This window comes from Phoenix dactylifera, chromosome 12 (assembly GCF_009389715.1).
Source record: "Phoenix dactylifera cultivar Barhee BC4 chromosome 12, palm_55x_up_171113_PBpolish2nd_filt_p, whole genome shotgun sequence".
NCBI lineage: Eukaryota > Viridiplantae > Streptophyta > Magnoliopsida > Arecales > Arecaceae > Phoenix > Phoenix dactylifera.
Window position 1 is genome coordinate 1,763,930 of NC_052403.1, and position 25,433 is coordinate 1,789,362.

Consider the following 25,433-nt stretch of genomic DNA (forward strand, 5'->3'; position numbering starts at 1 on the left):
AATGTATCTTAGTCACCAGTTGTCATAATGTAACATCTATGGGTTTTATTTACTAGTATACCTTCGAATTAAGAAATCTTAGTAAAGATTGGTGATTAAAAAAATATGTATGTGATAGCCTTTAGGGACCTTGGCTAGTGAAGATTAGTGTACCTCTTTGGCTGGTGAGAAGAAGTTGAGCCTGAGATTGTTCAGCTAAATTGAATAACGTTCTAACTACGCTTTTTTTTCTCTCCAAATTTTATATTAACAGTCGAAAATCCAATGTCAAAATGTTTACCTGCTAGCGAAAGCTGTTAGGTTGGGAATAAACAATTATAAAAATGTCGCATCATTTTATTTCCTTTGTTATTTTGTAACTTTTTAATTCAAATTCCTTCGACGAATTCTGGATGTTGTTTTCGAATAATAACCACTTCTTGAGCTGTTCCTAACTGTGAAATCTGTGACATGATTCGGATAGGCTACGTTTTCTTTTCTTTTTTTTCCCGGGAAAAAGCGGATAAGATATGTTAAGGATAACAAGACGCCAAAAGTATGAGATCTTAACGGTAACTAAAAGCTCACCCAAAACTCTCTCTCTCTCTCTCTCATTTCCTATTACTCCATCCATCCCTATCCTAATGCTATCTGGTCGAGACCCTTCAACTGCTACCGTTATTCGATGATCAGATTAGATGATATATCATTCCTCGCAGGAATCCATAACAAATATGCTCATGGAAAGTCCATCCGTTGTTTAGGAAGGGAAACACCTACCAAATATTTCTCAACAAGCAGCCTAGATTCGCCAGCTAACGAAGTTTCAAGCCGTTTCAAAAAAAAAAAAATCCAATCCGATACCCATTTCATATCCCCCAATAAAATCCCCTCCACTACTTCACGTTCCAAAGCCCTCGCTTCTTCCCTCATAGCTCGCCTCCTCGACTCTCTCTCTCTCTCTCTCTCTCTCTCAAATAAGCAAGGCTACTCGTGGTGTTGCTGAAGCCTTAGATCTGTTCCAATGGCAGGCGCTATGAATGTAGCCACGGGTGAAGGGAAGGAGTACCCTGGGAAGATTACTGTCTTTGTCTTCATGAGCTGTCTCGTGGCCTCCTCCGGAGGCCTCATCTTCGGCTACGATATTGGAATTTCAGGTAAATCTTGCAAGAGCTTTACTCTCTCAACATCTTCTCTTTTAATATCTCATTCCAATATATTTCATGGTCTTATAAGTTGATATTTTCTTTTCTACTGTCAATAGGTGGAGTGACATCAATGGATTCATTCTTGAGCAAGTTCTTTCCATCTGTCTATAGAAAACAGGCCGAAGACTCGAGTACCAACCAATACTGTGAGTTCAACAGCCAGCTGCTTACCGCTTTCACATCATCACTTTACTTGGCAGCTTTACTTGCTTCATTCTTTGCTTCAACCACAACAAGAGTGTTTGGAAGGAAGTGGTCGATGCTGGGAGGAGGGCTTACCTTCCTTGTTGGTGCTGTCCTTAATGGCGCGGCCAAGGATGTCGCCATGCTGATCATCGGCCGGATCTTGCTCGGTATTGGGGTTGGATTTGCCAACCAGGTCAGAGACATAACCATTAAAGAGAAAGCAATGAACACCTTCTTTTTTTTTTTACCCTTAGAAAAACAAAATACAACAAACACTTGAGGATTCCACATGCATTAGGGTGGGGTCCCAACTCCTCATCTATTATTTGAATTGGTTTCATACCTTTTCTTTGTTTTGAATTGGCAAGTGGCATATGAAATTAAGAAAGAAAGATTATAGCAACATTACATCAGTCTTGATTAATTCTTTCATATCCATGTGAAATGGTTTTATTTTCTCCTGTTTCTTAACTAAATGTGGATAACTTAATCCTAAAGAGAGTTCCTAAGGACCTGCCAAATATCAAGTATGATGATAAAGCGAGATCAAGAGATCGAGGAGTGATCCCACTCATAATTTTGTTCTTTTTATGACTTTTTTTTTTTTTGGGGGGGGGGGGGGGGGGGGGGGGGGGGAAGCTTTTACTACTTTTCATTAGCCATATACGATAACTTATGCATTGTATTATATTCTATCACTAGATGGCTGCATTCTTTAATTCCTTAATCAAGTAAGACTGCAATTTTATGCCTCGATTTTTGTTTTTTCCACATGCTTGGCGGCTGCTGCTGCTACTACTATGTGAATAAATTAAATAAAATTGCAAGTTTTACCAAATTACGTGCATGCGTGATATATTTTTCGTAATGAGATTTTAATATTCTAAAATGGAACTCGTACGTGCATCATCATTTATGGACTTTTTAAGCTCATATATATTATACCGCTAATATAATACTGGATTCTTCTGCTAAGATTTTGAGTTTAATATTCCAGCAGTTCGTGCTCACATTATAACTTTATATCAAAAGGCTAGCTACCATCTTTGATCTAAAAATCTTGTCCTACCATTTGATTTCCTACTACAGGCGGTACCGCTCTATCTGTCTGAGATGGCACCAGCAAGGCTACGCGGAATGCTTAACATCGGCTTTCAGCTTATGATCACGATCGGCATCTTCGTAGCAAACCTCGTCAACTACGGCACCTCCAAGATCAAGGGTGGGTGGGGTTGGCGCGTCAGCTTGGCGCTCGCCGCCGTCCCTGCGGCCACCATCGCCATCGGCTCCTTGCTGCTACCCGACACTCCCAGCTCCCTCATCGACCGCGGGCACAGCGAGAAGGCCAGGGCCATGCTCCGTAGGATTCGCGGCACCAGCGACGTCGATGCGGAATACGACGATCTCGTGTCGGCGAGCGAGGAGTCGAAGCTGATAAAGCACCCATGGGCCACCTTGCGGGAGAGGAGATACCGTCCCCACGTCACCATGGCCATTCTCATTCCCTTCTTCCAGCAGCTGACGGGGATGAATATTATCATGTTTTACGCCCCAGTTCTCTTCAAGACCATCGGCTTCGGTGCTGATGCCTCTCTTATGTCTTCCGTCATCATTGGCCTTGTGAACGCCTTCGCCACCCTCGTCTCCATCTTCAGCGTCGACAGGGCTGGTCGCCGTGTCCTCTTCATCGAGGGTGGTATTCAGATGACCGTCTGTCAGGTATTCTCTACTGCTTCGATCTTCTCTACCGTATGCTCTAACAAATTTAATTACAAAGATTCGAGCTCACATATATATATATATAATTATATTCATATAATAATCACACTGGAATGGAGGCGTGCCTGTACTTTGAGTTTGGTTGTAAGACAAGTCGTATGAGTATCTGTTGATAGTTTTTTATGATGGTGCCAATTCTAGTTATTATACATTAAGTCATGTAAATTTTTACATAAATAGTGATAGATAGGAATATATGATTTTTAGAAGGGAGCACACTGTTTTTATTCTCTTCTTGTTTCTAAAGATAAAAGGCGCTTATGATGGATAGTTAATGTTTGAAGTGAAATTCTAACCTGATCTTTATTTGTGGGTGCAACATAACATCTTCTTTTTTGTGGTTTAGATTATTATCGGAGTTCTCATTGGGATCAAATTCGGAACCAGCGGCGTTGCAGTTCTATCTAAAGGATATGCCGCTGCTGTGGTACTCTTCATTTGTTTCTTTGTCTGTGGGTATGCCTGGTCTTGGGGCCCATTGGGATGGCTCGTTCCTAGCGAGATTTTTCCTCTGGAGATTCGTTCCGCAGCACAGAGTATCACCGTGGCCGTCAACATGTTATTCACCTTCGTCATCGCCCAGATCTTCCTCCCTCTACTTTGCCACATGAAGTTTGGTCTCTTCTTTTTCTTTGCCGGCTGGGAACTGCTTATGACCATCTTTATTGCTATGTTCCTACCTGAAACCAAGAACGTGCCTATCGAGGAGATGAACACCGTTTGGAAGAAGCATTGGTACTGGTCCAAGTATGTCGACGAGGCATCAAAGGGCTCTTCTGTGGAATGATCATTCTATATAGTAGATTAACCTGTGGTCGCATTTGAACCTGGGAAAATACCAGTCAGAAGTCTTCATTGGGTCTCTCAGTAATTCATTAAGGTTGTAGGGATTGCTGATTTCTTTTTCCTTTTTCTTTATTGATGTCAGATCGATAAATTTTTAGGTTTTTCGTGGACCATGATTGTTTATAGGTTAGCATTCAGAGTATTTGTGTAATGATGGCCAATTGTAACGGCCATCTGTTTTTAATCTCTAATTGATATTATTTCAAGGTCAATTAGTTGATTGTTGACGAACATTGCCTCGTTTGATAGGACAGAACAAGGTCGTGTAAATGAAAACTGACATGAACATGGGTACAAGAATTGTGATCAAGAACAACTAGAACTAATATATCTAACTTCTCCATTTAGCTTCCATCAGTTTTAAATGTTTATTTAAACAATCAGTTAATTTGTATCTATTGAACAATTATATAATCCTATTAAATCATGCCCAAGAAGAATCTTAAATCTTAGCCTCCTCCACTCTCTTCTCCTTCTACTCGTCTTCATTCCTTGTTATTCCATTTTGCTTGATGCACATTTCTTCTTATTTCATTTCGTTCTCTCTTGAATCTGGCTTTGATCATGAAGAAACGTAAATCATGTCCTAACCTCTGGAAGATGATAATGGTCTACCAATGTGAACTTGTATAGTTTTTAGTTTTCCAGGACTCCCATCCATGGGTTAACTCACCCCATTTTGATCTCAGATTTTGCTTAAAAAATGGAGGGAAATAAATATAATAGCCAATGATGCAACAGTTAATTACCTCACCTCTCCTGATTCTTTACAAACACGTTTTTGGATGAATATTTTCCTCCTTGCAGCGGAGTGGCTTTGTCTTCCATTAACGCATGCTCCACAAGTGGTTATGCTGACGATATGTAGCTGTTTGCAATGCCTCAGACTATGGATGCACATTTCGTTTATTAGAAATTCCACCAAGATAGTTTGAAACAGAAATAGTTGTGAGAAATGAGAGAGATCGATCTGCAGTATTACAGCTGCAATACTGGATTTTACAAATTTGACCAGATTTTCCCTTTCTTTTTCTTTTGGAGAACAAGCTCCTTTTCCAAAGTTTCAAGACGACCAAAGTGAAACCTTAAGATTATCATTTAAATCATAGCCGAAACTTCGTAAGACCTCAAAGTATTGCGACTTCATAAGAATTGACCATCATGCTGCACATGATCAAAAGGGCCAGTTTCCTGATTCAAATAGTGGTGGTTGTTAACAATATATTACAGTAAACCAAATACTCTGAATTTAAACAGTAGTCTCACCACCTCGAAACCCAAGGTGAGGCTCCACACTAGTTATTGCCTCTAATCACATTCACTAGGGCTATTTCCTAAAGCCATGGTTAATTGTAAGAGATCGCCTAGGGCCAGCTCCATGAATAACATAAAGAACGGCGATTGAGTTCCTGATGTTGAATTTTATGCTAATAAATTTAAACATCCAGTAAATCCAGGCCCAACCCTAGATACTGCAATTTTATCAGGTTCTGCTAACCATAGAAACGTTTGATTTCAAAAGATCTCAAAAGATGCCTGGTAATATGGAAAACTGAGAAAGAATATGACCAAACCAAAATGTACATCCAATTAGTTGCACATACAAGAACATGAGTTTACATGCCTACTGAGAAAATGGTTAGCCGTACAGTTTAAAATATTGATACTGCAGTCCAAATCCAAAGATCATATGGTCATTGGCAGAATTTTTTGAGTTGCAACCTGAGGCTTGATCTCCCACGAAGCCATTTGATCAGCCTCTTCAGGCAGGATGAAAGGCAATGAGATCTCCCGGATCATTAGGTCCCCACAGAATGGGCACTCACTGGCTATAGCATCATCCAGCTGTGACCGCAGCTGTCCCAGAAATTCAAGTATATGCATGTCAATGTAGCAATAACTCAACAATCACCACGAATATTACATAAGGTTCATATCATACTTACCTTATCTATAGGCGTCGTGCTCGTGATGGATTCACCATTTGCACTGCCATTTGATTCCTTTGTTGCTTTATCCCCAAGTAAACTGAGCTGCTTCTGAAGGTCCAGTATATATTCAACCTACATCAAACATATAATAAATGGTTTAAAGAAAGCAGGATTATTGTTGCATTCTTATTCTTCAGAGAATGTTGTATCTCCACCAGGGAGAAAAAAGCATGCGATGCAAGAAAACTAGGTCGTCTATTTTTCAGAAAAAATGAATTAGATGAGGCTGAACAGAATAAACACAGATGGTTTAGATATTTGTAATACAAGCGCAAAATTTGAAAGACTTTTACAGGGAATTATTATTATTACAGTAATTGCTGGCAGAGATGATAACTATGCTCAGATTGGTAGACCAGAAATAATTACTGAAATAACAGAGCGACCCAAGAAAGGAAGTATCAGAAGTCTGCAGCCATTTATTTGAACATTTATTTGTACATGAGGAACACTGGAAGTACCTTTATTTGTACAAAAACTGAAGTCTGCAGCCATCTTATTAATGCCCGGTTACTGCATCATTTTAGGGAGGGTAAAAATGTCTTGCCAATTGTATGGGGGACATTTGTGAAATTGCTTTGCGGAAGATGTTCACTCACGTAACAGTGGCATCTTCAATGAATTTTATTCAATATTTTCTAAATTAATATTTGTTGCCATACAAGCTTCAGGATATCCAACCTATTACTAATAAGGATCTTTTCCAAAAGATTTATAGTAACATAATTTTTTAAGAACTTTCACAAGAAAACATCATAACTTAGTAATCATAGAAACAGAACCAAGGCAACTTGTGACTTACCTGAGTCTGGCTTGTGTATTGAGTAACATGAGCAATCAGACATCGAGCATGAAAGGTATGCCCACAAGGAAAGACATAAAATGGGGCCATAGGTCCAACTGATGTATAACCTCTTGCTAATCGTTGTGTTGCACCAGATGTTAATATTCTGCGTTTGCAACCCTAATAACATAATAGAGAAAAAGGGTAGGTAAGAACATCGCAAATGCATCAGGATTGTCTTGGTGCAAGAAAATAATGATTTTTTGAACTTAAAAGTTAAAACAAAGCATAAGCTTTCAACATACATGCCTATAAAATATAATTTCAAGGAAGAAAAAAAACAAAAAAAAAATCCAAATAAACTTTGATGGCAGAAAGCAAATCCCTTTTCCCATATCAATGAGAATTGACCATATCTTAAGTGGGCATCAGGAAACCATGTAATCAATCAAGCACAAAATGCAAAAGCAATAAGCCACAGTGATTAGGTCTTAACATGAAATACATAATCAGGATTAGTTTCAACCGAAATTTGTTGTACTAGTACCAGATACTATATCAGTACCTTACTAATATAGTATGGACTGTTATAGTCTCTCCCATACTGATATATGGCATGCTGCTAGAGATGAGATAGAAGCAGTACCATGTGTGAGTACGGTACTGTAATGAACTCCTGTATTGTACCGATACCTTACCAGTAGGCCGTATGGGTTGGTCGGTACAGTAAACCAGGATTTCAAATTTTCCATTTATGTTGCAATGTCCTTGGCTAGCCATCAAGACTAACCTTCAAAATTGCTGAACTTTCTGTTAGTTTAGGTACAACTAATATGTTTAAGTGAACACAGACATCTGAAACAATAGTTACTGTTTAAGACAAAATAATCACAACAGTGGGAGGATTTTTTTCCAAATAAAAGAACATTTTGTAGGATAAAAAGGAAAACAATGTCAATTCATCCCATGGACCAGTACCCCGCATTCTGCATCACGATCAATAACAGCAAATCTTTGAGCAAGGGCACTGATATCATTCCTTATGTTGTCAGCCCCATGTGTAGCATCGTTCATCTCCTGTTTCAGTTGCTCGATCTGCCTGTTGTAGTCCTCCAAGGATGTGCAGATAGCTTCCTATAATATACCAAATAAATTTTAAATGTTAGGTTGCTAAGTAACAATTAGCAAGTCCTCACAATATATAAGAATTTTTCCACAAAAAAAGCAAGTATTTGAGTCTTAAATCTTATGTATTGCATTAAACCTGCACGAAGTAGACTACAAAGACTTCAAACTCATAAATACATAATGCTTGATTTACATATTTTATAAAGGAAAGCAGAGTCAGTCAAGGATAGGACCAGCTGAGGTTTCACTGGCTTCCAGTGCAGCATGATCCTGTTAAACATGTCTATTCCATGTGCAGATATACAGTGGAGTAACTTGCAAATTCAATTATTCTACTATGGAAACTTAAGCAGCAAGCATGCTTGCATATAACACAAAATACCGTGAACAGAAATGCTGTAAACAATATACTGTTGCAGGAAAAAACCTTGGACATTAATGTCGCAAAGGACTTTAACTGGGTGATTCCAGGTTACAGGCCACTTAGGCCCGAGTTTTACAGGGGTACAGATTCCAAAACTATCCATGACAATGTTAACAGAATTAAAAGAGCTATTTTGGAATAAATTGCCATGTTAATTAAAAGAATAAATTTTCATCTATTTATTTATGCAGAAATGATGTGGAGCATACATTTTGGTATATTTTGGATATTTAGTCATTAAATTGCTTTTTAAATGGATTTACAGTCAAGGTTTGATCAGAGTTTTTTTTTTGAAATTCTTAAAAGATTATAATTAGATTTCCTCTAAAAATGCAGCTGTAACATGCTTTCTTTTTTTCCTCATCATGTCTAAAGTAGCAAATAATCATCGGAAATTAGAATGCTTGAAGCACAGTCAAAAGAATTTTACTTTGAAGTCATCAATCAGTGCAAAGTCTGGAAAGAATGGCAAAATGTCCTCAATCTTCAGCAGGCCATCAGTTTCCTTGAGAAATGCTATTGCCTTCCTTATATTCTCCCTTTTAACTCCTTTTTCTTGCTCAATTACATGCTTTGCCACCATAAGCCATAGCTTCTTCCTTAGATCCTCATCATCTTCAACCTTGTCTGCTTCCGCCATAGCAAGTTCTGGGTCTACCTAGTAGAAAGTCATCCATTCAAACATAATTAATATCTAGGAGGAAGCATAAAATCTTATAATGCCGTCCACAAAATAAGTCATCACAGTGCTGCCTCAAACAATGATAATGCAGTTTCAAAACTTACAAGAAACATATAATATCAGCAAGGACAAGTACAATAGCATCAGAAACATGTCAGTGATTTTTACTGCAAGACTTCTGTGTTCTCATGCATAATATACATACACAACTATCATCCTCTATAACCTAAACCAGAAAGTAGTTAGTACTAGATATATTGCATGATTTAATAAGCAGTGTCAAAAAAATCTGAAAAGTAGTGAACCAGAGAAAACTAATCAGTAGAATCATATTTTTTTTTCCAGTTACCATAGAGCATCCCCAGGTCCCGAAATCTATTAAGTGCATCAAATTAATAAAAAGATTATGGCCTATGTAAAAGGCAATATTAATAAGTGCACCAAATCACAGTTACCTTCTACTATAATTAGTTAGAGGATGCGGATGAGTATCTAGATCCAGGTCCCATAATCTAGGCTAGACCAACCAGCTTAAAAGGTCTAGCCTATGAAATGGGTTAGAGATTTGAGATTAGGGATACACGTTCGGTATAGCTCAGTACTCACAAATACTATTACTCTTGCAACCTAATCAGTTTTTTGCTCTAAAGACTGATTCGTTCTAATTTCTAGGTTAATTAATAAACACTTTTTAGTTCTGAAGAATTCTCTAGCACAAGATCTGATTTTTAGCTCAGTAAAATATTAGAAACCAATCCGATTATAGTAAAGATATATAACAAAACCCGCAGTCCAGATGCGGCTCCTATCAAATTAATTTTCAAAAACAAATGAGGGTTGGTACCAAGGACCTAGATTCAAGTCCTGCCCTCACTCGGATTTCAGCTGGAATTTCTCCATCCTAGTTCTAAAACAAATCAAAAACAATTAAATAATATAATCACATTTGAAACACAAATTACTAATAATAATAATCCACAATCAGAATGAAGAAATCTGAATAAATAGTGGGACGCACTTGAATGAAAGGAAGTATGAATCTAAATTAAATAGTAAAACAACTAGTCTAGGGCATGCGCGGTTGCATTACATTTGTAGTCAAGGCTCATAAAAAGAATACCATTTGGAAAATGAATGACAAAAGCGGCCGCATGTGATCAAATATTTCAGTAAACCATATTTCTGTATCAGCCCTAGAAGCCCATCAAGTAGGCTACAAGGATTCCAAAAGAGACTATGATTCACAAATATGGATGATCTAGCAGTGCAGGGGGGCAAGCGAGAGAGGAAAGGAAGAAAGGACAAGATCAAGAGAAAAGGCATGGCAGATAAAAGGAAAAGGATGTGCAAAAGTGACCAAGGTAGTGACAGGGATTTGATTACTTTGTTCTGTGCTTGTGTTGGTCAAGCCCTAGCATAATATGTATTATGCCATGTGGAGCTGTCTAGTCACATGCTCAACCACGTTTTAAGGCTCATGAAAACCAATTCTGGCCCCCAACGGTCAATACTAGTGTGTGCCAGATCATCAATGATTAATATGGACTGGCAGGAACTAGCATATACAATATAGAGGTACATATCCTTGTCTCGCACTGATACATTATTGGCATGATATGTATATGGCATGGAACAACATGGTACATCACCAACAGCCAAGAAAGGAAAAACTAAAAGGGGAAGCCCAGGTGAAGATTGCCGTTACAGGAACCTTCAACTGGTAAGAATCCCCAGCCACCCTTCAATCTCTTGGATTTCCATATCTCCTTTTTCTATTAACCTAGGGACATCAAATAAGATGCCAAATCACTCAAGTTGTCATGTGACAGGCATGTGACTAATTAAGTAGGTTGAAACACTCCCATACGAAAGGTGAAAATAAGCCAAACTAAATGAAAACATATCAAACAAATGCCCTAGAATATATTGGTCAAATAGTATTAAAGACATTTAATTATACCATGCTGTTATCACATGTGATGCAGTTAATACTAGAATATCTGCTAACCGATGCATGTTTTATGTTGGTAATCTTTCCTGAAATATTCAGGAAAGACACCGAATAATGCAGTGACATTTATATCCGGCAGATATTATTCAAATTACTACATAAGAGAATTACATTGAAGTGATAAAGAATTTTATAAAGAAAAAAAAATCATCAATCATTTTTACCTGCAATGCAAGGGCGACAGCTTCTTCATGCATGGACATCATGCTGTATATATGAACACAAGCACGCATACGTTTTTCCTTGAGGCACAGTCGCAATGCATATTTGGGATCATAAAAGAACTCAGGGCCACTAGTTCGTCCTTTACCAAACTTGCATTGTAAAAAACGCAATAGAGAACTCTCATCTTCCTGAACATAATATCACAAAATAATTGCTGTTATATAGTGAAGATGATTACTGGGCATCCATTTGTACACCAAAACACGCAATACTATAGTGATATCAGACATGAAATAGCTTTGCTGTATCGTGTTTTCAACATTAAATAATGCACAGCAATTTTTCTGAAATAGCTTTGCTCACAGCTAAACATTAAGATGCTTGAAGAGCAATCAAAATTGCATCTGCATGTATGAAACATATAAGATCACAAGCACTTCACAGGTCAGATGCCTAAAACATGAATTCTTAACTAGACATACTAAAACACAATATGGCATGTTGGAGATGTTTGTCATATATGTGACCGTTACAAGTTCTAATTGAACATAAATTGATAAATTGAATTGAGATGCTTAAGATAGCCTACATCTAATGCCTGAGCCAGAAAACTTTGAAAATTGGAATATAAGCAATAAGATACTTGCATAATCTAAGATTTCACAAAATGATATGTGCAGATGACTTTGGTTATTACTTATTAGAATGTAGTTCACAACAAAAGAAATGCAATCATCCTTTGCTTCAAAATTGATGTTTTTTACTGCAAGGACAAAATGTTGGTACAGTGAAAATTCACGGTCAGGTACTGTTGCCCAAGAAATTCATCCTTCAATTTGAGTATAATATTATATTTTCACAGAAAAATCATTGTTCTGCAAAAAAATGAACTGTCAAGCACTGTTTTCCTAAGATAATTGTCCATCTGACTTAATATGTTTAACAATACAAACTGTTGGTGCTGCTAAAATGCACCAGCAAGTAACCCTGTCCTAAGTCTCTGAATTTTCTACCTTAATTATTTGAGATGTGGTCAGATGAACTCTGAGCAAAGGGTCCTTGTATTCTGATTTAATGTGCCTCGTATTCTCACCAAATCTGCAAATCATCTAGAAACTTCGAGCATGTTCGCTAAGTCTACAGTCTGTTTTAGTCATGTCCTGGATATAGGTAAGTAAATCTTTAGGGCTACATTATTCTACAAATTTTGTGTACTATGTAGTCGCTTTTCCTGATTTTAGTGATTCATGATTTTTAAAAGAGTCAAAGCTTTGGGCAAGGATGGTTTTTTCTTTTCCTTATTCATGCTTTAGTTCATTAAACACCCTAGATATGAAGGATGAATTTAATTTGCAACTGAAAAGATAAAGTAACACATAATTCAAATAATGATTATTCTTCATGTAAAATTTTGTAAGAGCTGTTAAAACTTCTTAATGTTTAATACGCTAAAGGTGGGCCCCACAAGCATTTCAGTTTCTTGTCACTATAACAGAATTTAAGCAAATCATCTCATAGAATAGCAAAAGAAAACATAACGATTTTTAATAAACCATTTAACTGCGTAAAAAAGAGTAAGTTGTTTGTCCTAAACATGTTACTGTTCAAAAAATAGTAAAAGTTTCATAGCTGTCCAATTTCTATACAAATCAAGTAATTCATAGTACAGATTCTACAAGCATGGGATCCATGCATCAGCATGTCCATTCTGCTTCCAATCACCCATTTATTGGTGATATAAGGAAATATTGAAAAGGTCTCTTATCTAATTTGCTGTCTGATTCCAAAGTAAATCACCAGAAATCAGGAAACAATTATAAATTAGCAGAAATTTCTAAACGAAATTGCTCTTTAGTATTGCCACCACTGAAATTGCTCTTTAGTATTTCTACCACCTAATCATGAAAAAACTCAGCAAAGAGAGAAGATCATATAGAAGAAAAGGCTCCGCCAAAATTTCTGAACTAAATGAACAACATTATATTTTCAAAGTCTTTGAAGAACACATCAAATTCAATAGATTTCACCAAAAAAGAAAATACGATACAGCAAGAAAATTGCAAGAATCTCAATCTGCTTTTGCAATAACATGACCACAAGTTCCAAATCTCCTAGAACCATCTCAAGCATGGTCCAACAAAAAATTTATAATGTGGGATTATATTTTTTACATGAGTTCTTTGAATTCTTTCTCATCTTTAGGCATCCATCATATTGATCTAACATGGAACATTGTGATAAAAAGTGTATGATATGGCATCATAGGTACCATCTCACTAATCAAATGCTTAAGGCAAGGTATGCTGAACCGACTGGAACCGGTCAGTTCATCCTGAACAGCATAAAAAAACGGTTCAAACCCAAACTAGGTCGGAACCGATTGGTTCCATACTTGTATCGGTGCAAACCGGGCCGATTCACACCGGCCCAAACGCATTTTCCTCATGCGCGGAGTGATTTTTTTTGGCATTTAATGCGCGGAGTGATTTTTTTTGGGAATCGCGCACGGACGCGCGTGCGGAGAATGCACGCCCGTGTGCGATTCCCCGCGCAGGAACCACGCCCACGGCCGATTCTCCAGCAGAGAATCGCGCCCGCGCGCGGTTCCCCGCGTGGGTGTGCTTGCGCGGGGCAGCGCGCCCACGCGGGCAGCCCGCGTGGGCCATTAAATGCCACATAGTGACATTTAACCCGTCCACGCGCGTCCGCAGATACACGCGAATGCATTGGTTTTTTTATTCTTTTTTCCTTTTTTTTTTTGACGTCCACACGCACGCGGCCGCAGACGCTTGCGTCTCCGATTCGGTACTGTGCCGGTACCAGTGCTCACCGGTACATCGGTACGGTCGGTCCGGCGAACCTTGGACTTTAAGGTAATGTTTTCAATGGAGAACATGATCATACACAAGGTTGGTCGTTTCAGTACCAGACTTTGTACCGGTACCATCCTAGTAGTGTCAGGACACTCGATATGGGGGTTAGTTATGCATACTGACACTCGATATATAGTTGTGCTAGTAAAACTAGGAACATTCACTGTACAATTTTAGCATTTCAACTACTGTTGAAAGCAAGTTATCAATACCAAGAGTACAGTTAAGTGATTTTTGAATATCTCCTGCACAATTAATTGAAATTCTGAAACATATTTAGGAGTCTAGTCTCTGTTATCAATGTAGATGGAGTACACAAACTTTTAAATGTACATGTTAAAGATGTCCTCTACTGTAGGTTCCTCAATCATATGCACCTTCCAGGATGCCAATTGTCATAGTAAAACTCAGGGTAATTAGTATACATACTAAGCACTGGAGGGGTCCAACTCCTCTAAAGGCTCAGGCTGTTGCTCATCGATGCTAACTTTTTCTCCTATAACTACTTACTAGTTACTAGTTACTGCTTTGACTAATCAGAGAGCAAGGAAATAGATGAAAAAAATGCTCAACTCACAGATAGTATACATTAAGAAATCATAGCAATACATTGAAGCAATCATTATTTTTTAATCCAATGATATCACTCCAGAATCAAAAATAATAAGACCTCCAAAATACTTATAATGAATTTGGACCAAGACTTCACAGACAATAAAGAAAAATATAAAACAACCTTTTAGGACCTTTTTATAAAGAGGATACAGAGCAACAAGAATTAATCTCGCAATAAGGTTTGCCAGTGCTTTGCAATATGATCTGTCATCAGGTCAAACATCAAAATAATTGCAAATCTTAGAATGACATATCAGTCCAAGATGCTGCATGCAGTAGATAGTAGATTGTGGCAATTTCTCAGTTAGATTTCAAAAAAATGAAAACCTTAAACGAGAAGTCAAGTGAAAATATAATCAGAAATATCAGTTCTGCTAACATTTTCTGAAATTACAGCAGCTAAATCTCTAATAGAAAGACCTAAAAAAATTGCCATGTTCGAGATACATTCATCCAAGAAAAAGTAATTCCACATCTGAGTGGCAGTACCAGTTGGCTTCTTGACTTCTTGGAGATATAACAGGCTTCTTCAACTTTTATCAAGTAACTTGATGTTCATTGAAATACTGCAAATCCAATTTTTATACTGAAATATATAATTGGTCATTTTCCACTTCAGTAATACTAGTTATAATGCAAGTGTTTATGCACATTATGTTAATAATTAATGACTTGACATATGTTCTATAAAACTAAATTATTTTAATTCTAATACCTTGTAGTCAAATCAAATATCATTTTGCCTATATGAGTTTGGGTTTAATAATAATGGAAGATATACTAATTGCAAATTTCTTCTTGGAACTTCAATAATTTTTTTGTCCATCAGACAGAAATGCCCCCTCCCATACTTGCACAGTTCTATAATAGAACTTGCACAAGTATTGAAAATCAATTCCACAATGTGAACAAGGTAATATTATAAAAAAAATTGCAAAAATTCTGAACATTGTTTCCACAAATTTTAAATGTAAGTTGAAGAAATTCTGTTTGTACTGCATAAACCGGCTAAAGCCATGGGCAGGTATAGCAGCACATCAGGGGCACAAATTCCCTTTGGTAGCATAAAATCATAGAAGGTTGCATAAAGAAAAACAAAGAGTATCGACATTGCAAGTAGTAATATCATCTATACTTTACAAAATCTTGTATTCTTTTGCAAAATCCCCCTCGAGCTCTTCAGGTAAAATCTAGTTAGAATTAATGTTGTTATCGAAGGGCAATAGTGAGATTAAAAATGAGAGGGGGTTTGGGTTTTGAGGGGTTTCAGGTCTCAAAGAGGAAAGACAGCACAAGGGAGTCAATGGCTATGGTAGTGGGCCAGGGGCAGTTCTTTTATAAATTGGGCTAGACTCTGCCTTCTGTTTCAAATCTAAAAAAAGCTGACAAGAGATAAAGAGAGATTGTGGGTTTTCATTAAGAAATAAGATATAAATTAATTGACGTTGCTCAGCAGATGGTTGACCACATAACTAGAAACTCTAGGGACATAAGAGTAAGAACAATATGAGATGTCGAAGCCAACAAATCTTTGATTCAGAAATGATATTTTCTAACAGAAATCCACTTCCGCCATTTCTTACATTTAAGGAAGCATCTTGTTTGAAATTGCATGCTAAAAAGCTTAAATCCCTCAAAGATGCACCGCAAATTCTCTCCATTTCCGTAATAGGGCTTTCTTAACTTCATCTTCTAGCGTGTCCAAGCACAACAAAAGAGATATTTCTCTTTTTTCTCATGCTTTATATAAAATAATAAAAAAGAACCAGTATGTCTGAAACTACACCAAGACCAAAAGAACATATATTGAAATGCAGTCTAGAGAAACAGAACATGCAATTTGTTTTTATGGATATAAACAAGGTGAAATAAGGAGCTAAAAAGCTATCCAATGAATTAGCAACTATAATGATATATCTAACCTGCTTGGCGTACAAGGAAAGCAACAAATTGTGCACTCCAGGATCCTCATTATGCAAATGACGGACACAGAATTCCAAATACTTGATGACTTCATGTGTTTCATTCCTGCATCCAGTAAATTGTTATTTAGAACCATAGCAACAAATAATTTCAAGGAAAGTTAGTTTACAAAATCAAGTATAGAAGAATAAAGCTTTCAGGTTTGCAACTTTTGAAAGAGGAAAATGGAGGAAGCACCTCCCTTTGTGTCTGTAGTGGTGCAACAATCGTATAAGTCTTTTTACATATTATGTGGTACAGAATCTTGGCTTAAGCTTACCAACAACAATATGAGGCTTCCATGATTTTGAAAACAAAGCAAATGATGGAGTGCTTTAGGCCTCTTAAACCTCTGTATGTGTGTGTGTGTTTTTCTTTGATCAAAAAAAGAATGTTAAATAGCTAAGCCATCTTCAGGTTTTGTAATATAAGAATAGTTCAGAGTTCAGACGATATTAGTAACTGACAGGTGACAAAATTCAACTTGGGCAGCCAAAATTGACAAGATTCTTTCTTACCCTTTTTATGTCAATTTGAGATTTCAAAACATCAATTTTTGGCATAGAGACCATAGACAATATCAAAGGCACCCTAAAGCAAGTTTCACACTTCATTTCTGAAGTAGCAAACTAAAGAGAAATCTTTTTCTGCATTTTGGGATACCTCAACATTTAATTTCAAAAAACTATTGACAATTGTCAACCTTGAAGGTTCAAATATCAATTACACCACAAAAATAACAAAAAAAAAATGCTTATTCCTAATTTTTCTTCCGAAAATTATCAAAGAATCAACAAGTAACAACGGCAAATATGAAATTTTGAAAAGTAACCAGAAATTACTATAAATAATCTGTAATATTCTGAACACATCCTTCATTGAACTCTACCATTCACCCAGAAGATCCCACTATTCAACTTTTTCCTCTATTCTCAACTTTTAGATTCCAATGTTTGCCTAAGTTCATGCAAAATTGTTATAAAGTGAAATTAACAAAATTACCCTTGTCACGTTAATTTCTGTAACTTGATTTTCTGGCTTGGTTATTTGGAGGTAGGCATGGATTAAAATATGAAAACACAACAAATGTAGCTTTGCTAAATGAAGACCGATTAGATTCACAAGATGATGCAACATAGACGGTAGTAGTTACTCAACAGAATGTCTAAGTACAAGGGACCACACAAAATCATTGGCAGAGAAAAAGCTTTGATCTATATGTTATGTAAGAGAACTAGAGAGATCTCTAAGTCTAAGAGGCCTTAAACTAAACTCTTGTTCAAAGACAAGCTAGATTATAGGGAATCTATATTATTCAAGGGTTGAAGACCCAGTCCATCCTAACCATCCCCCATCATAGTAGAGAGAGAGAGAGAATACCAAGATAGGGGCAATACCCTAGGTATCTCCAAACTAGGCCATCCCAATCTGTCCTGGTCCGTCCTCACCACGGATAGATTGGGACTGATGTGTCCCAACAACTGGAATGGCCTGGCAACTTGTTTTTCACTAGGATGCCCTTTTTTTCTCTCTTCTTTCTTGTTTTTAATGGATGTTTAGAGGCTTTCTTGTTTTTTATTTAAATTCATGATCATTTACCTCATGATATGATTGACTATTGATGTTTCATTTAAATTTATTGTTATTTTTAAAAATACTTTTTTCCAATCCAATGGTACTAGTACCGATATAGGCACCATAGACCCAATCACTGGCTCAAAAGACCTAACCTAAATTCTAAATTTTGACAAACTCTAAAAACCTCTAAACGATTAAAAAAATAAAAAAAAGGACATCGAAATGAATCACTTAGATGCAACCTTTTCCAAGTGTTAGGATAGGAGCATCTTGGTAGTGTGTGGCCTGGCCCTAGAACAATACTCGTCCCTATATCAAGACTTAAACCCTTATTATTATTACTACTACTTATCACACAGCCCAAGGTAAAAGAGAGAATCAAGCAGATCATCAAAGGGTCTCAAGTCTCAACTGTCTTCTAAAGCATGTTGAATGTCTAAAACCAAGCTCTCAAACAATACCTCATCAAGAGATCTTAGTATCGCACAAACTATGTTCACAACGGAAGAAGTTGATCATTCAAGAATTCGATAGTCTATTATGCGCATAACCTTGCTTGGTTGCATATATAAGGACATCATGGTTCGTCGTACTGGCCCGAACCAGGCAATACGGAGCATACCGTACCATACTGATACTGTGCTAGTATGGTACCGGTATGGAATCTGGTACCGAGACAGCGAACCTTAAAGGACATACAATGGATAAAGCCTAATAGCACTCTAGACTATTGATATCTATAAGCCAAATTCTAAACAATCAAATGTATCAAGCCTTAATTAAAATATTCAAATAGATAAAAAAACTACATTATTTCTTATACAAGTCAATATCTAGACATAATACTAAGGTACATCGTCTCGTTACTGGGCCCTGTGCCAGTGCCACCTGATCAATATGTCGGTACTGGTACGGGAGCCTATTTGGCGTACTGACTGTTGGTACGCCTCCCGTACCATGTATCGGCACCGAACTGGTACGGTACGTCCTGTACTAGCATACCATACATAATACAATACTATGCATCTAGCAAGGCAATAAATCTTTATTCTACCAGAAATTACACTTCAATAAACAGACCCATTTACTAACCTAGGAACATTTTCTTGAGTAATTTGGGAATCCCTGAATAACTCCAAATTATCAAGAAAGCTCAAACGTACTTGGGAAAGAAGGAAAGCAAAATTTTAAGCCAAGATGTCTTAATACGGATCATGTTATGCAAAAGACTTGTAAACAATGCAATGCCACTATCAGATCATTTAGTTTAAAATTTCAGCCCTAAATCGCCCTTCATTTTCTGCCTTCCCTCAACCTAACAATATTATTTTCATGTCTCCTTACTATTCAATGTATCGAATTTTCCTTTAATTCTCAGCCATCACTAACCTGACTTAATCAGATTGAAATGGACAGTTTATTTTTACTAGAGTAAATTCCATTGCTGGCTTTTGTAGTCAAGACATAAATGACTATGGTCAAAGGTCTGTTACAAGGATTACGAGTATCAAATGTACTAAACATGGACAAGTGCAAATACCCTTTGTATGCCCTAGACCCAGCATTGACTGCATCTACCAAACCATGTCACTCCGAACTGGCCCTATCACCCCATTCAAACTGTGAACTAACGGTTTACAGACCTGTATTGTTCATTTGATCCAGTTGTGCTGCACTGTATTCTGATCATGGTATGTTGAACCGGCCGTACCGGCTAGTTCAGCACGTACCAGACCGGTTCAATACGGTGGTGGAAAACGGTTCTGACCCATAAGGGCCGGAACCGAGCGGTATGCCTTCAATGACCACAACGCGCGCGAACCAGTGGTACCGATTCGGGCCGTACCAGTACACCTACCGATACTGGTTCGCAGACATTGATCTTGATACATATAATACTGGTAAGTGAGAGGTGCACATCCATACCTTAATTTTTAAATCCTTGGTTTGTTATCTATGCTTTTCAACCTTTCACATAAATTAAAATACTTTCTCTCAGTCCCTGTAACACCTTATTACTTAGAATGTCTTCTTAACTGGATAAATATGATTCACCCTCGTTAACATTGCCAGCTGAAACTAAATTTTCTTGCTAATGATGGACTAAACCACTGATGTTGGTCATAAGTCCAGATGAAAGAGGCGGTGGTTGACAGTAGATTGATAGCCACTCGTTAAAAAGCACACTAAACTACGAAGATTCAACTTAAGCCAGACCCAAATAGTTGGAACAAGGCTTGATGTTTATGGTTACGTTTAAGATGGACTTCTCTGGAAATCCTGGTTTCACATATGCCTAGTCTGCTAAATAAATAACTCTTTCTAACATTTTTGAGGAGTGTAAATATACAACTCTTTCAAACTTCACATGTTTTAGCAGTTAGCACATTTTTATTCTCTTATTAACCACAGTGGTGTTTGACTCAGTTGTCCATGTAAGCAATTAAAGAGATCTCCATCACTAGAAATATCTATACAACTCTAACCACAGTCTGTGTTGAACTCTAATCTCCTATGCTCATCCAAGGCATTCATCACCAACATTCAATTTTCATGATTAAAAAATATTGTACGAAGAGACTTCACTGTCGACAATTCTTTAACCTAGAATAAGTCAAGCAACATTAGAAGGTGAGAGTGCAGGGCAACTAATCCAAATAGCAGCAAACTCAATTGTGACATTTTAAAATATCACAAGGTATGTTGCACCTAAAAGGAACTAGATGACCGCACAAACATGTTATACTGAGGATTGTAGAAGAAGATTTGGCTTACATGCATCACTGGCCAGTGGCCATGGCCAAATCTGCAAAGAACTCTACAGCTATATGTATATGATCATGAGGGTTTAAAACAGCTGTTATACCAATAGTCACATTAAAAGCCAAAACATAACGATGGAAAAATACATGCAGCCACAACATGACCATACTCAAACCAACAAATTTGTGCAGCAGATGTTCGGAATTACATAAAGAACTTATTTAGCATCTCTTATCAGCATCTTTAACAGAAGTGTGTCAACAGAAGAAGAACACTTCTAATCAATGGAAAAGAAAGGATTAGCATGCCCAGAAGCTGTCCATGTGGAAAATACAATTGATGTTTGAGCAAAGCAAGATAATAGTGATATCTAAATCTTTGAAAATAAACAAGAGCTCAACATAAACCAATATCAAGTAACATATCAAATAATTCACAATCCAAGAACACCAGTAAAATTATGAAGCAAAAAAATGAGAAGATCGGACTAGTAATACTTGGCATGTGGTTCACTTGTATAGCGCATCATTGCCGGTATTAGTTTTCTTGGGTTAAGCTTGCTTGTAGCCATCCAAGATTCAACAGTCTCATAAGCATCAAGCATTATCAGATCAGGAGCAAATTTATACTGCAAAAGACCAAAAGTTATCCTTGCAGTATTCAAATAGTGCAGCAGTTGACTAAAAATGAGACCAAGGTATGCTATATCGGCCCAAACCGAGCGATACAAAACGTACCATACCGTACATGTTCGGTACCTATATCCGGTACAGGTGGCGTACTGTACTATACTAGTGTGACACCGGTACGGAATCCGATACCAAGACGGAAAACCTTGACTGAGACTATAGCTTTTGTAGCTTGCCAAAACTTAAGATAGTATGTAAAAGAACGGTTTACAGCCTAGGTACCAGACCCCACATGGTACTGTACCGAGTGTCAGTATGGTCTTGGTGTTAAAACTCGGTATTGGGGGCAACTGAGTCTCGGTACCCTATAGGTACGTAAGGTATGTGGCTTTGTGTCGTACCAGGTGGTACAGTCCCATACCAAAAAAACATTAATAAAAGCATATAATTTGATTAAGTATCTGGATGCAGGTTGTCTAAGAAAAAAAATTAATGCTTCGTTTATGAATGGGAAAATCATTAATACCTGAAGATCTATCGGGACATTAGGTCTCTGAAGTACCTCCAAAGCTTTCTTTGTTTCTCCTTGCTAAAGCCACTCAAAAAAAATGAACATTAATTTTTTACCAGAAATAAAAGTCATTCATCAGTAATCATTCATATCATAGTCCAATTGTCATAATAACTCTATCTAAAATGACTTCTGCCTTATATCTGCCATTTTGAAATGAAGAGTAAACTTCCACTGAAATGCAGACATAGAAAATTTTCTAGTATAAATTACTGATACTTTTAGGAGTACAAACTATACTGCCACTACATTCATGTGAAGAAAAAAATAAATTATAATGATTTTTTTTAACTTCTACGTGAAATAAAAGTGAACTACATTTAACTCCTATTGGCAAGCAAGAAATCGAAGAATCACATCATGTGAGATAAAAAATAAAAAAAAAACTTGAGATGGATGTATAATATGATTAGGTTTGAATAACAATAATATAAATACGAATGGCCCAATTAAGCACAAAGTGAAGGAGAACCGGTTGTATAGACAGATGCAACAAAGATCTTAAGAGGCTCTAGAAAGTCCTCAAATTTGTGCAAAAGGTCAAAAAATTAAAAAGACGAGAAGAGATCCTAAGATGTGAAAGTTGAGAAAAGATTTAGAAAAGCTTTCAGTTGACATTGGATTGTTGAATTTTTTTCTAATAATAGGTGACAATAGAATCCGAGGAACGTATTAGCAAGCAATCAAGATCTTGGCACTAACTAATAGAATGTAAGCTCCCCTTATTAATCCCTAATACAATTCATACAGCAGATATTGATAATTAACTCTTTTTCCCCTAAAAAGATATTTTTTTATATGGAAAAAACCATACCTGAATGTAATGGTGAACCACAATTTCATATTGCTCCTTTAGACCAGCAAAGTAGACTAGCTCATCGACTCTACCATAACTGCAAGAATGTTGGAAGAGATAAAATAAATTTTGTGCTTCAATGTTAAATTACCTAGTGTAACTTTAAAAAATGCATCACAGGCAAAGATTGCTGAACAATGAAAATCATCTAGGAGTCATTAAATTTAAATTATATACATCCCAAGTAAATTGGCATCCCAAATGAATTGTCACATTATGCTACTAACCATCACATACATCTCTCCAAATGCTAATGAGAGGTGAAGCAACGTAACGCAAGGGTTGAAACTGTACTGTGGTATGATATCCCTCGTACTGAGGCATACCGAAACCGTACCACACTGTACCACATACAGAGACATATGGATAAACCATGAGCAGATACAGGGGGATACTACTTTATGTACAATACCGATACGTGAATAGAATGCCCTCTACCATTGCATTTCAAACCATGACATAGAGTAAAACAAATGAAATTAAAGAAAATCCATTACAAGCAATGCATAAACAAAGCCACCTAGACAAATTGAGAAAGTAGATTTTAAGGTTAAAGGAGTCACACTAGTTTGAAGATAACATACAATAAATTGCATCCTTACAGTAGAATCACGGTATAAGAGAAGCGCTTGTCTAGATTAATCAAAAAGAAAAAATCCATACATTCCTTGAGTCAACTTCCAGAAATACATTTAAAGTTGTTGACCCAGGTGTGATTTAAAACTAAAATCTAAACCATATCATATGCTTTAGTTTTCAGATGTATTTACCATTTGAAAATTAATTTTTGATGAAAATGAATCATATATGTTCTAGCATCTTTTCTTTCTATGAAACAAGGATAGATGCAAAGTTAGCCAAACCGGTAGTAGGACCCATGCTGGTTGGCTACCGGTTCAATACGGGGTGAACCGGGTTGTTCATCCCGGTTCAACAGGACCATTTTCAAGTCTTTTTTTTTGGGGGGGTGGGGGGGGGGGGGTTGAACCAATTCAAATTGGCGTGAATCGAGCAGTTTGCACCGGTTAGTTCGGCCCGATTTGGCAGACCATAAACAGATGAATGTCGAAAAATACCAACCCCCACATGCTATATTTTGGAAAATTCATGGCAAAATCACTAACAATAACTATAAATTCTAAGATATCAAAGCAATCCATGCATAAGAATTGTTGTCAATATCAGAGTTGTGAGCCATAAAAGAGTCAAGTTGGTCCCAAGCTGTAAGTCAGATTACAAACCCTAATTCTTTTCAATTTCTTTAAAAATAGGATAAAATAAAAATAAAAATTAAATAAAATTAAAATGAATTTAGAGTATAAATCAAATAGAACATACAAAGTATTGTTTCCAACACCATTAACCCCTAGCATATCCAATATAGCAAACACCATGTTTACCTATTCAATCTAGTCATATATCAAAATACAAGTTTATAAGATATCCTACTCAGATGAAAAATGAGAAAAAATATGATGTAGGGTAACAACCGTATAGCAAAGAACAATATAAGCATTATATCATCATCATCATTATAGGAATGGATCTAAAAGGTTCCTTTTTCCTTCCATTTTCTTAATGGGGATTAAAAAAATCATGCCCATTCACTAATTAACTTTTTATTTTTATACACATTCTTATGGTCTGTTTTTTTCCTCTCTCTAGGTTTTCTGTCTAATGACAACCAAATTGCTTTCCTTTCTCTTAGAAGTTGAAAAGCATAAGTGCACATTTCTTTTATCAGATTTTTTTACTGATAAAAAAAGTCATTTCAAGAGTTTGAAATTTGTTTTTTTAAAAAAAAAGATTGCTCGGAGATGGAGTAATAGTTGGTCTCATAACTGATAAAAGAAATCACTTTAAGAGTTGAATTTTTTTTTACCACTTCGTTTCATATGTGAGAAATAATTAGATCCAACTAACCACAAAATTTGTGAATTGTATTATACAATCCAGTGTGATCAGAAAATAGGGATTTAACCAAGGTACGCCATCTCAGTATCAGGCCCCGTACTGGTGCCAGCGTCGCTGCGTCGGTATGCTTAGTATGGAGGCCGGTTCGGCGTACTAAATATTGGTACGCCCCCGTACCATATACCAATACTGAACTAGTACGGTACACTCCGTACCATCTGGTTCGATATGATATGGCATACCATGGATTTAACTATATTATTTGGGGATATTTTGATTCAAGTCATGGATCATTTGCCCCTACCAACTGTGATGATAAATTCCCTAACTTCCAAGGAAGCATTATTTCAGTACAATGAAATAAAAGTCATACCACAAGGCAGTAACATCGATGTTTAGCCTGTTCAGAAAGTCAAATCTGCACTTTTAGTGGTGAAAAGAAGTCAGCAGAGCAGTGCATACGACAATGCAAGGACTAGAACTGGGAGA

At 36.8% G+C, this 25,433-nt stretch overlaps 2 protein-coding genes across 2 annotated transcripts in view; one reads left to right on the plus strand and one right to left on the minus strand.

Annotated features, from left to right (window-relative positions):
• The first annotated feature begins 891 nt into the window (after positions 1-891).
• Positions 892-5,827, plus strand: LOC103709892 (sugar transport protein MST6-like). The gene is made up of 4 exons (XM_008795416.4): positions 892-1,136; positions 1,244-1,566; positions 2,463-3,092; positions 3,499-5,827. Exons 1-4 carry the CDS (start codon positions 1,004-1,006, stop codon positions 3,937-3,939), a joined length of 1,527 nt encoding a protein of 508 aa, XP_008793638.1. The 5' UTR covers positions 892-1,003; the 3' UTR covers positions 3,940-5,827.
• Positions 5,487-25,433, minus strand: part of LOC103709893 (vacuolar sorting protein 18) — a 44,307-nt gene continuing 24,360 nt past the window's right edge. Inside the window, exons 14-23 of the mRNA XM_008795418.3 lie at positions 22,989-23,067; positions 22,130-22,192; positions 21,472-21,602; positions 16,594-16,699; positions 11,183-11,371; positions 8,756-8,983; positions 7,752-7,907; positions 6,792-6,953; positions 5,945-6,061; positions 5,487-5,855 (exon numbers count right to left, since the gene is read on the minus strand). Coding sequence (XP_008793640.2) covers positions 5,685-5,855; positions 5,945-6,061; positions 6,792-6,953; positions 7,752-7,907; positions 8,756-8,983; positions 11,183-11,371; positions 16,594-16,699; positions 21,472-21,602; positions 22,130-22,192; positions 22,989-23,067 — 1,402 coding nt within the window. The 3' untranslated portion in view covers positions 5,487-5,684. The remainder of the gene's footprint in view (positions 5,856-5,944; positions 6,062-6,791; positions 6,954-7,751; positions 7,908-8,755; positions 8,984-11,182; positions 11,372-16,593; positions 16,700-21,471; positions 21,603-22,129; positions 22,193-22,988; positions 23,068-25,433) is intronic.

What these genes read in the sequence shown, in the direction of transcription:
- LOC103709892 (XM_008795416.4), top strand. Translation starts at nt 1,004, where the DNA reads ATGGCAGGCGCTATGAATGTAGCCACGGGTGAAGGGAAGGAGTACCCT. An exon ending in CTACGATATTGGAATTTCAG is followed by an intron (nt 1,137 to 1,243) that starts GTAAATCTTGCA and finishes TACTGTCAATAG; the next exon opens with GTGGAGTGACATCAATGGAT. An exon ending in TTCAGATGACCGTCTGTCAG is followed by an intron (nt 3,093 to 3,498) that starts GTATTCTCTACT and finishes TTTGTGGTTTAG; the next exon opens with ATTATTATCGGAGTTCTCAT.